The following is a 12,811-nucleotide window of genomic DNA, read 5'->3' as shown; positions in this document are numbered from 1 at the left end:
ATTCATCAGAATTTTTCCCATAATAATTGAGGTACTGCATGCAGACTTTCTGCTGTTTTAATCAACAGATTCATGTGGGATGAAACTACTTGGCTCAGTATTAAAAAAATAATTAATATTCCGAACGTGAGCCACAAAAATGTGCTGGTTTCGGAGTTTGGCCTTGTGAGTTTGTTTTAAAAACAAAATAATGTCAAATATCGTAAAAAGGTGAGGCAAGCTTTAGAGCAGCCTAAAGTTGGCTTTCGCATATTATTAAGTTTTAAAAATGTTTAATTACTCTGCAGGGAAAAAAGACAAACAATAACCTCTCAGAGAGTTGTGTCAACAATATGATTAATATGAGTTCCTAAAAGTATGGCTGATTTTTACATGTGAAAACTGGACTGGTTGAGGAGTTTTACCAGCCTGGGAACAGGACAGGGATGAAATTCTCAGGCAAAGCATGCACAGGAGCTGAGGAAAGATATGGGACGGGATAGCAAGCCTGAGTACACTAGGGTGGAAAAGGATAAAGGAGGAACTCTGTCTAATTTGCTAATATAATTGACTGAACATCTGATTTCCAGTGTGACTAACCTCACAACACACTTACCCAGAGCACTTTGTGGAAAAAATAAAAAAGACAAAAACATTCTACTCATATTGGTGGGCACCAGTTCGTTCTTATAATGCAACTATTTTTCAGAACATTTGGTTACGAGAAGAGAAACCAGACTGAAGCAGGCCAAATATAAAACCATACAACCATTAGGCTCAAAGTTACAGTTATTCTTTCATGATTCCATAGACTTTAAAGTACAATGAGCAGTCAGTCAATGGGGGCTGTGTATATTGAACACTTAATGTTGTGAATAATTCATAGCATGCGGTTAAGTTTGGAGAGGTGCTGTGGAACAAAATGACTAGAGGGCAGGTAATTGTTATCGATTCCCCCAGAGCCTCTCTCCTGTCGAGAGCGGCTTGAAGAGATGGGCTCCGGGACTCTATCAAAACCACAAAATAAGCCCTGTCTCCACTCTGCCTGCCTTCTTGCTGGATACCTATAAATTTAACTGCCTTGACAAAGTGCCCAAGGATAGCAGAACCTGTTCAGTCAATCAATATCTGGCACAAACTGGCACGGACTCAGCAGGCTCCCAGGCTTCCTGGCAGCAACTCTGGGCAACCATGATGGCTGATCATCCCCTTGTCAGCACTTTGGTAGCTTATTCTTAAATATTCTACAGGTCAGCTCTTTGTGAGGCTGAGTTTTGTAAACAGTACACGAGGAGAAAATTTTCGGAAACGCTACCTTTGCCTTGAGCAAGGTGAATGTTACTATTCATTAACTGCAAAGCAGAGTTCAGTCTGTCGTTATGTAGATCAAGGACTAAAAGTCATTAAATGACTTTCATAAATTAATTAATTATTAAGTGCAATACTTTAACTTTGGTAGAGTCCTACTATTACATCACATACACATTGAAAGAGGTCTAGTTTTCTCATTAGCCCAACATGTATCACATCCTTTGGTCTTTGGTCTTTGCTGCCTATGGTGGTAAAACACACAGAATCCCCTGAGAATGGCTTTGTCAGCTCCGATACCCATGTCCCTCAGTGGGAGAGCTGGGGTGTTGCTGCCTAAATACCTGACAAATCCGGTTGCCACCTGAATACCCGAGTAATCCATCACACACCTCTGATGGCTCTACAGAGGTGGGTGGAAACGCTGAGGGTGAAAGCTGCTATAGTTTTCGATGGTTGCAGTTGACAGGAACAATATGGGTGCGGTGGGGGGAAAAAGCACAACAACCTAACACAACAGACAGCTAATAATAACTTAAGCTAACTACTCCGGGATTCCTTTATACATTTTAGCAAGACTAATTGAAACATGGTTTGGGGGAGTGGCATGGGCAGGCATGCAAGAGCTATTCAAGGATCCATGCAAATACGTAGACAACAGCACACAATTACACTGTGGAGGATTAGGGAAAGCTATTAATAATAAATTTGTCTCTAGGGGGAAGGATGCAAGTGTCTTCGCCACAAAAGTTGGCAGGGGTAGGGGGAACCTCACCAAAATTCTGTAAGGGAAGTGACAAAAAGTGAAAATGACCAACCTTCACGCTGATCTGTTTGCGGGTGAAGTGATTTGATGAAGGTGACCGATGGAATGAAAAGATACAAAGTGAAGAGGAAGACAACACAGTGAAACAGACAAGTGTTTTTGAAGACACCGTGGAGGTCAGTGACATGGCACGGAGAGGCAAAGTAATGCATTGATATCAGCATCAGGGAGTGAAACCAACTTTTACCAATGACCTGATAGCTCAAGCTTAACAGATGATTTCAAACTTTTGTTTGACATCTCAATTTCAGAAAGAAAATTTGGATTCTTCATTATTACAAATGCTTTAAAAAAAGGTCAATCCATTCTTCTTGAGCTCATGTTGATGTCAGGTTAGCTAAATATGCTATTGTTCTTAATCTCAGTCCTCATAAATCAGACCTAAATTGATTCTTTTCTAAGTTTCCCTCCTTGACACTCAGACACATACACATAAAACAGCATGGAGATATTTTAGTAAAGAGAAACCCAGCTGCAGCACTTTATCCTCTGTGACATATTGACATGTCACATGGATATATGAAAGAGTGCCAGCAGACAGAAGCTGACATCCCTCCTCCGTTGTGGGATAAACGCTTGACAAATGAGCGCTCATGCACAATCACAGCACTCTCTGTGCTTCAGCCCACGTTGATGGAGTCCTCCGTTTTAGAGGAGGGTCACCAAGAGTGACCCGCAGTTGCACACCTACAAACATGGTCACAGTCTTAATAGATAACAAGTGGAAGGACATACAATAAGTTGATACAAAGACAGTGGAAGGGGAAAACAATTCATGTGCAGACTCCTCTCATACACAAAAGCCACCTTCTCCTTTAGTCTTACCCCTCCCACGCACAAAATATGAGGACATCACTCTTTGGTGGCTCTAAAATGTCAGGACAAGGGTGGTGCTGGTGATGCTGGCAGCATGTTTGTGTATTTGTAGAAAGGAATTAGATCAGGTGATGACAGTGAGCAGGAAAAAAAAAACGACCCATTAAATTTTATCAGGGGAGATTGGAATTTTTAGAAGGCTCTGCATTTATTCAACTGATAGTAATTCTAAGTATGCAAGAATCTGAGTTATTTAAGCACTAGTTTGCTTTTTTCTATAGACCAAGATTTTCTTAAAATACTTATAATTAAGTCTTAATTGACTAATGTTGAAAAAAAAAGAAATATGTTTACAGCTTGTTAATGTTAAATTATTATTATTATTTTTTGCTTTTCGTTGACTAACAGTTAAGTTTGATACCAAAAAGCACCACAATCTCCCCTGTGTTTAGAGTACAAAAAACTAAAACAACAGGAGAGGAAGACAAGCATGTCAAAGGCCACTTGTCTCGAGTCGCTCATGTTCTGAACCCAATCTAGCAGGCGAGTGATAGCACAGCCCCAGGTCCTGTCTTCCTTCTCCTGCACCGGTAACAAAGATGGAGTGAAAACATGGCTACAGCCTTTGTTCTCCATTCCAGTCAAGAACACGTTTAAAAAGGTTACGCTTGGTTTGATTTCTATCTTCTCACTGGTGTGGGGAGGCTGGAGGAAAAAGTTGGTATTAGGGCCAGTGGGTTGACAGCTACCTGGGTGGTGTTACAGAGCAGAAGGGCCCCCAGGCCCTGCTGGCGCCACGCCACACAACTACTGTAATTACCTGTGAGGGGGGAAAAAAAGCCAGCTTTTGCACCTGTGACAGACATGTCCTGATTAATAGACGAGACTTACATCCTTTCCTCGCCTTTGCTCTACGGCTGACTACCTCCTCCCGTCAAGATTAAAGATCTAAACTTTCTAGAACTCTGAGTGTTTAATATGTAGATGTGATCCACATTAAACCTTTGAGGATGAAAAATAAACATTTATAATGTTTACCTGCCCATGAGGGAAAATAAATTAAATAAAAATGATTTGCTAAACATTTTTTCTTTATCTTTCTGTGATACATGGGAGATACTGAATGTTAATTTACTTATTTTAACCTAATGAAAAGAAAAAGATACAATGGAGTTTCCTATCCATAAAACAGCCTGCTGGTACAGAACTGTATTCTTTGAACATAATTTTTAAACTATATATGTCCTTTTCTTACCAGGACACTTTCACACACTAACTGAAGCAGCTATTGTGCTTCATGTACATCAGACATGGTGGTGTTATCCACAGCAGCTGACCTAGACCACTCATTCCCCTATAGCGGCTTTTTCCAGAATGGGTCCAATCCTGCCCTTGCCCTGCATTAGTCTGCTCATGGAGACGTTACAGCAAAAACAAACCCTGGAAACCCAAGACCCCCCTCACCCTCCCCCAACCCGTCTTTAGAAGCTCTGGGTTGTGCTAGGGGGAAATAATGGACCCTTTCGATACAGTCAATATAAAAAAAAGAAAGAAGGCCTGGTGTCTATGCCAGCAGAGGAAATGGCTTCAATGCAGCTGTTTTCTCAGGCACTGCACCTGGCTGAGCTCACAGCCAAACAGGAGGCTGAGGTTAGTTCAGCTCACTGGAATGGAAGAAATGGGATAGTAGGAACTGGGGTGAAGACAGACAGAAATCGGGGTATAAAAGTGCAAATGTTGAACATCATAGAACAGTTAAAAACAAGTGTGTCCCACAGCGTTTCACCAGAAATGTACAGTAGAGCTTGAAGGACACGTTAGAAGGTTGCAAGTCTGGTTGTGGTTTTGCAAACACTTGAAATAACAAACAATGGCAATAATAATGATTAACAACTAAGGAAGACATTTGATTTTACCTCTGACGTAGAGATTGGCAGGAGCTGAATAACGGGTCCCGGCGCTGTTCATCGCAACGCATTCATACTTCCCCTGGTCCGACTCCTCACTGTTCTCAATTTGCAGAGCTCCTACATGGAGGATTAACAAATTTAGTCGTTTTGACAGATGACAGAAACCAAGGCAGATATCTATGCAGTTGCTCACTAGAGACTGCAGTCAACTCGTCTAACCTAGTTCATGCTCAGACAAGGACAGAGTTTTGTAAAGAACATAATTAACACATCATGAACATTCAACAGCACTGGTGAGATTAAGATAACTGCAAATTGAATATTTGGCCTAGTCAAGTTAATAATGAAAAAAAGATAATGACTGTGAGTTAATTTATGATTTAAAACATACTCCAACATCTTTAAAGTCTAATTACCTCTTCAGCTTATGGAAATATGTTAAACTGAAGTGTTTGTGCCACAGAGGGTTGTCTGTGTTAGCTAGATATGAGAAAGCAGCTAAATTATTTTAAATATAAGCAACGAAACAGTTGTTTGATATTGTGTAATTCTATTTTACATAGTTATACAAAAGGATATTATATAAAACTCCCAAAATAATGCTACTTATGCAAAGTATACTTAAATAGATAAGTAGATAATGTTTTCAAATAGATCGCCTGACATCACTGCCTGATTTTAAATAGGCAGGATTATTTTTTTTGGAAAAGTACTGAAATGATTCAAGTTTTAGCTGACAATAAGTTACTAAATGCTCACTGAAACAGTGGGTGGGTAGTCGTTCTATAAACAACAATGTCAAAAGACAAACCCTTTGATCACTGATAAGCAGAAAAAGAGTCCAGACCTTCATGATGCAGAGATTTTTAGTATGTGAAGGAGAAGACTTTACACAGTGGTCTGTATTTCTCATTAGTCATGTGTTGTTGAAAAGTTAATGCACGTTTGGGTGGAGGTAAATGTTACAACATGCCAAATGCTTTTTGCAATGAAGTCATTACTGATATGTGCCAGAATCTAAGCTTATTGTGGGCCAGCAAAATATTAGTGTGTGACTTTGTTTTTGGCCAAGTAGTGTATGTTTTACATTCATGTTTTTAAAAAAGGATTGCATAAATGCTAAAAGTAACTAAGGATTTGTTCAATGGTCTGAAATTCTGCACAATATCATCTGCCAGTGCAGTTAACAGTTAGGAAATTATTGAAGTTTCACAAAAGGGAGATTCTTTTCTGCCAGATGGCTCTAATTTTTATGCACAATTCCAAGTTGTTGTTGTTGGCATCCAAACGGAGGCCAACATGTTGCTTCAAAAAAGTATGAAAGCCCCAGAGACACAACCTGGGGTGATCATTTGTTCACTTCACTACACAGCCATTATTTCATCACTAGTATTGACTTGCAAATGGCAGATAGATGAAGCAGGTACCTATTTTACAAATGAAGATGAGCAATAGTAACTTACCTGGACCACAATCTAAAGAATACAGATAAAAACACTGCTTCTTTTGTCAGAATATGTGTAGCAAGTGATAAAAGTTATCTTGTCTCCAAAGCAGCATGGTGCTAGCACAAAAGGCAGCCAGACACCATGCAGTTTGTAAATGACAACAATACTCAGCATAAGATACATTTATACATGCAGTATGAGATGAATGTAACAAACAGGTTCACCACCAACCATAAGGGACTCAAAGCAAGACAAGACCCAAAAACAGAAGCGGAACGGGGCGGGGCGGTGACATGTGAGAGTACGACTTCAGATCTCGTGACAACACATCCCTTCGAGGTGTTTGTTCGGCTCGCTGAGCTCATCGCTGTCTGATTCAGCACTGACATGCACCGGCATACTAATGTCAATGTCACCAATCTGTCAATCTGCCAGCTTTCTCATGGGAGAAAACAGTTTGAGTACTACAAAATCGTACAAGGTTGCTGCTACATGGTAGTTGTCAAAGAGTGAGGCTAAACAACTTCAGCTGCTTCCAAATATTCGAGTACTGGTGGATCTTCAACAACATCTACCTACGAGGCAACAATGTTATTACTTCTAAAAATATGATTGAATATAGGTGATATAAGCAACCATGAATGTACAGAAAATGTAGAAATTTATTCAGCCTGTCCCGAATATCCAACATTAGCTGCAGTATTGTTGAGTTGAAATCATGCTTTATGTCTTGGGGAAAAGCAGAAGATTTCCATTAAAAAGGGTTAACGCTTCCACCTTAATATTCTCAACAGACATCTAGTTCCCATGCTGGGGGGCAACTCCACATAGGCTTTATGCAAATGCAGTCATTTCAATTTACAATAGGACTGCACAAATAAGGCAGGTAGATCCTTGTGTGATGTTGGTGGCCTTTAGTTTTGACTCCTCACTCCTTTTGCTGAGAAACCTTGAAAGACTGCAGCAAAAAGATGTTTTGTTTGAAAGTGTTTCCTCATTAAAATGGTTCATTTCACACAGTGGAAAAAACCTTGAAAAGCTCATTTACAAGCTATCACAGTGGACTTTTGCATTTCCCTTCCTGCAACAAGGTTGGTGATCATTTGTTTGTCAAGGACCAGACAGCAGACAGGACATGTTGGGAGGAAACGCAGGAAAAAGTGGGGGGGGGAGGGTGGGCTGGCGCCGACGGTGAGGATGAACCTGGCGATGTGGCAATGGGTAACATGTAGGGGTCTGATGTGGGCGTGAGGGGATGGTGTGAACGTTAAAGTTTTCCAATACACTATTCATCATTCTTACCTCTAATTGGTGTACCACCTAGGTGGGAGTAATTTCAATGAGAACAGGGTTGAAAGATTAGTTAGTAATCCACTTATAGCAGTGGGAGAAAAACATGTCTTTTGACAAGCCATAGAAAAGAAAAGTGAAAAAAAAAAAGTGATACAGAGTAGAGGCCACTTAAACGCAATGTGCCAAAGTTCAGTGCACTTAATCAATGTTACAGCTTGAAGCAATTATGGATATTGGCCAGAGCAGGTTGTCTCTAATTATTTAAAACAACACACGCCTTTGAGAAGGTTCCCTTCTGTCAGCTTTGAAATGTAATATTCCTCATTCTGTTTTTGTAGACACCAACCCCAAGCACATTTACTCTTGCTTCACAGCAGCTTTAATATGTTGTAAAAATATTTTAATTAAGCTTTCTAATTTAGGATGGCCCCCACTCTTTTTTTTTTTGCAGACAGCAGTTAGTAAAAAAGGACAGGGCCAATTAATGAGAATAATACACAGTAAAAAGAGTGATGGAGAAGCAATATTAATGTCAGACATAGTAAACTGAACAGAAGTTAGTATCTCCACACAGTGGGTGATTTGGATCATCTTAACAGAGAGTAAATGTGCCTGTGTGCTCATAAGAAAACTAAGCAAGTGTGTTACAATGAGAAGAACTTAGGTTGCCATTTCTGTTCAACCCCGGCTTCAAATTAATGTGCTTTAGCTCCCCCCTTCCCATTGCAAAACTGGCCCCATTTCACATCATATTTAGTAAAGTAAATCCTGATACAGCAGCAGATGTCAGGAAAACGGTGGTGGATAAAAAGAAATGTTAGTCTGGGGGCATTACATATCAGCACATTTTCAGGCACTCTCAATGTATGTGGGAAAGAAAACTAATTAAAAGTTTGTCGCTGGAAGTAAAAAGAATTTTTTTTTTTGCACAATTTTATCCTTGCAACAAAAAAAATCAAGAAACAATTAGGGCGTTGAGTTAGTTTGTAGAAATTTGTTTCTATTTGGGGCTGTGCTTGTACTAGGTAATATTTCAAGATGGTGAAAACACGGACAGTCACCTTACACCGAGCAGCTCTATCACTAGGCTTCTTCTTGAGTATCTCTTATCTTTAACCTTTGGATTCTCAGACTTGCAGCCGGGTCTGACACTTCATAAGCCGCTCCTCCAATACGGAAACCTCCCAAAGTAAAAGCTATCTCATGTAGTGGGGCTTCACTACCGCACAAAGTCAGAGTAGGCTTAGCAGAAAGTAAAAGACCGAATCTGTTCCAAAACCCACCAATCTATCCACTTTGCACGTTTCTCATCAGATCCAGGTCAAGGAGGCACTGTTTATATATCACTGGGACTGCTACGGTGAACAAAGAGTACCTCATTAGGGTACGGTTGAATCCTGGATAATACATCATCTGCTGGCCTCATTGTGACCCAGCTGCATGTTTAGGAGGGGATTAGGGATTATTTAATAAGTTGAAACATTCTCGTTCTGTACTTCAAAAGGTCTGAAAAGTTCATGCCTCACTGTCAAAGCCTGCAAAAGGCACAGAGGGTGTCATTCTGATTTCAATAACTTTGGAAGTGGCTGCTATGCTGATGTAGGGAATAAACTTCTGTAAGTTCTTAGCAAACTAATCAAGGTAGCAATGACAAGCCAAGGAGAACTTTCATATTCTTTGTGATGAAAGACAAGTCTTAGAATCATACAAGACAACAAAGGCCTTTTGTTTTTCTACATTATCTTCATATCTAACATGGTGTCTGCAGGTATGCAGTGACATCTTGTACTTCTTTGTTGTATTTGTGTTATCGGTGTGCCATGTGCAAAATAAAAATCTAACTCACAAAAATCAACTGAGATCTTATGAAGCTGTACCTGAGCGAAGCTGTTTGATGCGGCTGTTGCTGCTGCTGATGTCCACAGGAAGCATGTCCTTGTACCACGAGATCTCTGGGTCTGGGTTTCCGCTGGCAGCACACAGCATCGTGGCTGTCCTGGTCTTTTCAACCACTTTCAGTTGGGGCCCCATATCAATGGTGGGGAAGCCATGTGGGATCTGGTCCTCTGAAGATATATAGGGACAGGCATTAGTAAAGTCACACACAAATAAAGAGAATTTAAAAAAAATAAATAAAATGAAAAGGAAAGCCATGTTTACAAACAGATTTTGACAGAGTAGTCTTTCAAATGCTGTAAGAGGAGTTTATCAGAGATGCTCCGTTAGCAAGGTCAGAAACGAAGATGAAAGAAGAGCAAATACATTACAGCTGCTACAGGCCAAACAGTAATCTGAGAATACACTCAGACGCAGCAAAAATTAGTGTGAGGGTAAAAGAAACTACAGGGGAATAACAGATCTGGGGCTGATCTAGATTTGATAGAAAAAAACAATCCTGTTAGTAGCTGATTATCATTGCAGGCTTATTACCCAGCAAAGGCAGTCTCAGGTTTAGACAGAGGAGGGGCGATTGCAATCTGCCTCTGGGTACTCGTGCATAGATGAGCTGCCTTAGGCTTAGAAAGCTAAATAAACCAATTTGAATAATCCAAGTCTTCATAATGAATGTAACAGAATATCCATAAAAACAGAAACTTATGATTCCTATATCAGAATTTTAAATTCTACAATTAAAACTACATCTCAAATTTTTACAAACACAAGACACTTTGTAAAAAAATATATCTATTATATAGTAATGGGGTGACCAAATGGATTTTTTTTTTTTTTTTTACTTAATCAAAATCTAAATGACAAGTATTAAAAAACAAATAAAAACCAGAGATGCTTTCAAACAGAAGAAAGAAGACATCCCAAATATGCATATATATCAACAAACATCAACCCAAATATACACACATTACATTCTGGGATCTATGCGTGTTTCTGTTCTCTTGTTTAATTGTTTGTGCCTTCCAAATGAAATAAAAAGTCTCCACTCACAATTTACTGGTTTACTGACTCAGCCTGATAAAAGCAAGCAAACTAGAAATTCTTTTACTGATGTCTACTTGTTTGTTTTCTCTCCTCGCATCTGAATTAAACTATTTGACTCGATGTATTTTTATTTTGGAAAACGTGAGTTGATGGGAAAAAAAAAAAAATGATGCTCCATAAATTATACTTCAATGATGAATTTGTCAAAACAAAAAAGGTGGCCTCATTTTGCTGTAAAAGTATAAAAACAGCCCACAATGCCACTTAAAAAATCTTAACAACAGTATTACATCAGAAACATGATGGTACTTGAGAGGTCTGAATACGAGCTTGCTCTTGAACCATTAATCTCTGTCATCTGTCTTTTCACATGTAGAGGTTTCATTAAGAGCACAGTATCAAGAAGAATTACCAGATAATGATTATGACTTCTGCCTTTGATTAACACAAAATATACATAGCTACAGGTTATCTAACAACAGGTACCGTAATTGATTGGTGCTCTGAAGGGATAAAAATATTTATATAATAAGTTGAGGATAATGTCATGGATATCTGAGCAGCAAAGCTGTTTCTTCTGTTCATTCATCTATCATTTATCTGTGCCCACTTATCATTTACAAGGCACCATGGGCTTGGAAATCATTCCAGTGCACAATGGGCAAAAGGCAAGATGAACCCTGGACTGGTGTTAATGTATCACAAAGAAAAAAGCAATACGTTACATTGATGACCTTCAAGTAAGAAAAAAACACAATCAGGTTGTTTTCATATTGCTCTACTCTCCATGTTCGTATTTGTGTTTATTTCTATCGTTAACTTGTGTTTTTCTTTATATTTCTTTCTATAGAAACTACACCTGGACCAGCCATTCTTTGCTGTTTGTGTCTCTTTCCTGTCCTCTCAAACCCCAGCTGGTCAAAGCAGATGGCCGACCATCGTGATCCCGGTGCTGCTGGAGGTTTTTTCCTGTTAAAAGGGAGTTTTTTCTTTCCACTGTTGCCAGCATACTGCTCAGGATGGAAAATTATTACATAGTGAAGATTCAACGTAATCTGCTGGCTTCCTTAGATAGTGAAACTTTTACTAATTCTTTTTTTTTTATAACGCATGTGAATGTTTTTGTACAGAGCCCTGACTTTTGTTGTGAATTGGCACTATATGAATAAACTGAATTGAATATAATACATTAAATACTAATTTCTGACTACCACAATGGAAGTAGTGGACAATAGAAACTCTGAATGGAAAAAAATATAAATATCAAAATTAAGAGACTACAGATAAAAAATATTAACAATCTCTTTAGATTTTCAAGGAACTAATCAAGAGAAAAAAGCACCTTGTGTTTTGATTGTCGACAATGAGCAGCACAGAAAATAGTTTATCCAATAATTATATGGAATGATCAAAATCTCATTAAAAGAACTATCTATTAACTAGTTTTTTCCTTTTGTTTAACAGATTTTTTTTTATTCCAACAAATGAGGTCAGAAAGCCCTAAAATCTATCTGCACTCCTCAGAAGTGGGCTGAAACAATGTGTTAATTAACTTAATTTTTGATTTAATCCTTTATTTTACTTATGTAACTGTGTACTGTTTGGTATTTCCTGTGTTTCAGAAGGACAATCACATGCTTGGCTACTTTATAGGGAATGGAGGAAGACATGAAGTAGATATGAGAAAAATTGGGGTAAAAACAAAAAAGCCAAAAGTTTGGCAGTCCATCAAACAAAAAGAATGGTGAACATACTCTACACTGTGAACATATCAAAATGGTAATTATATTCACTTTCAATGGCCTTCAACAATAGGAGAGCAGAGAACCAATAAATCAAAGATCTGGAGTCCTGGAACTATCAGATGCTTCCAGCTCTTCAAGCAGCTAGCCTGGGAGTTAGAGGCCCCTGTAACAAGCACGTTTTGGAGCTAGGAGCCAACAGAGCGCTCCCAGGTTCCAACAAGTTTGTGATTCTTTGTTCAGTCTTGCTCCAGTTGTGTTCTCGCCTGACATTTCCTGTAGGTTTACCATAAATTCCTTAGATTTTCTACTTAAGACCAAATTGTGCTCTCTGACTTCGGCTTTCTAAAGTTGTAGATAATTATCTTTAGCAATTATCTTGACGGCTAATTTTGTTCACGATTAGTTTTTGTCTAAAAATAACAAACAAGATGTTAGTGTCATGTTAATAGGGTTACATTTTAAACAAATTACCTGTTTTGACTGAATTCTAACCCTTTAAATTGTATTCAGTAACGGACCACAATTCTAACAATGCTCTTGGCTTGTCTG

General features: G+C 38.8%; 1 protein-coding gene across 12 annotated transcripts in view; it reads right to left on the bottom strand.

Moving 5' to 3' along the window:
• Window positions 1-12,811, bottom strand: part of LOC108232870 (receptor-type tyrosine-protein phosphatase F) — a 176,292-nt gene that overhangs the window by 69,558 nt on the left and 93,923 nt on the right. For all 12 annotated transcript variants that reach the window (XM_037972987.1, XM_017410920.3, XM_017410924.3 and 9 more), the window contains exons 5-6: window positions 9,458-9,646; window positions 4,846-4,956 (exon numbers count right to left, since the gene is read on the bottom strand). In XM_037972987.1, coding sequence (XP_037828915.1) covers window positions 4,846-4,956; window positions 9,458-9,646 — 300 coding nt within the window. The remainder of the gene's footprint in view (window positions 1-4,845; window positions 4,957-9,457; window positions 9,647-12,811) is intronic.

This window comes from Kryptolebias marmoratus, linkage group LG20 (assembly GCF_001649575.2).
Source record: "Kryptolebias marmoratus isolate JLee-2015 linkage group LG20, ASM164957v2, whole genome shotgun sequence".
Lineage (NCBI taxonomy): Eukaryota > Metazoa > Chordata > Actinopteri > Cyprinodontiformes > Rivulidae > Kryptolebias > Kryptolebias marmoratus.
This window is presented reverse-complemented; position numbering and strand designations above follow the sequence as displayed.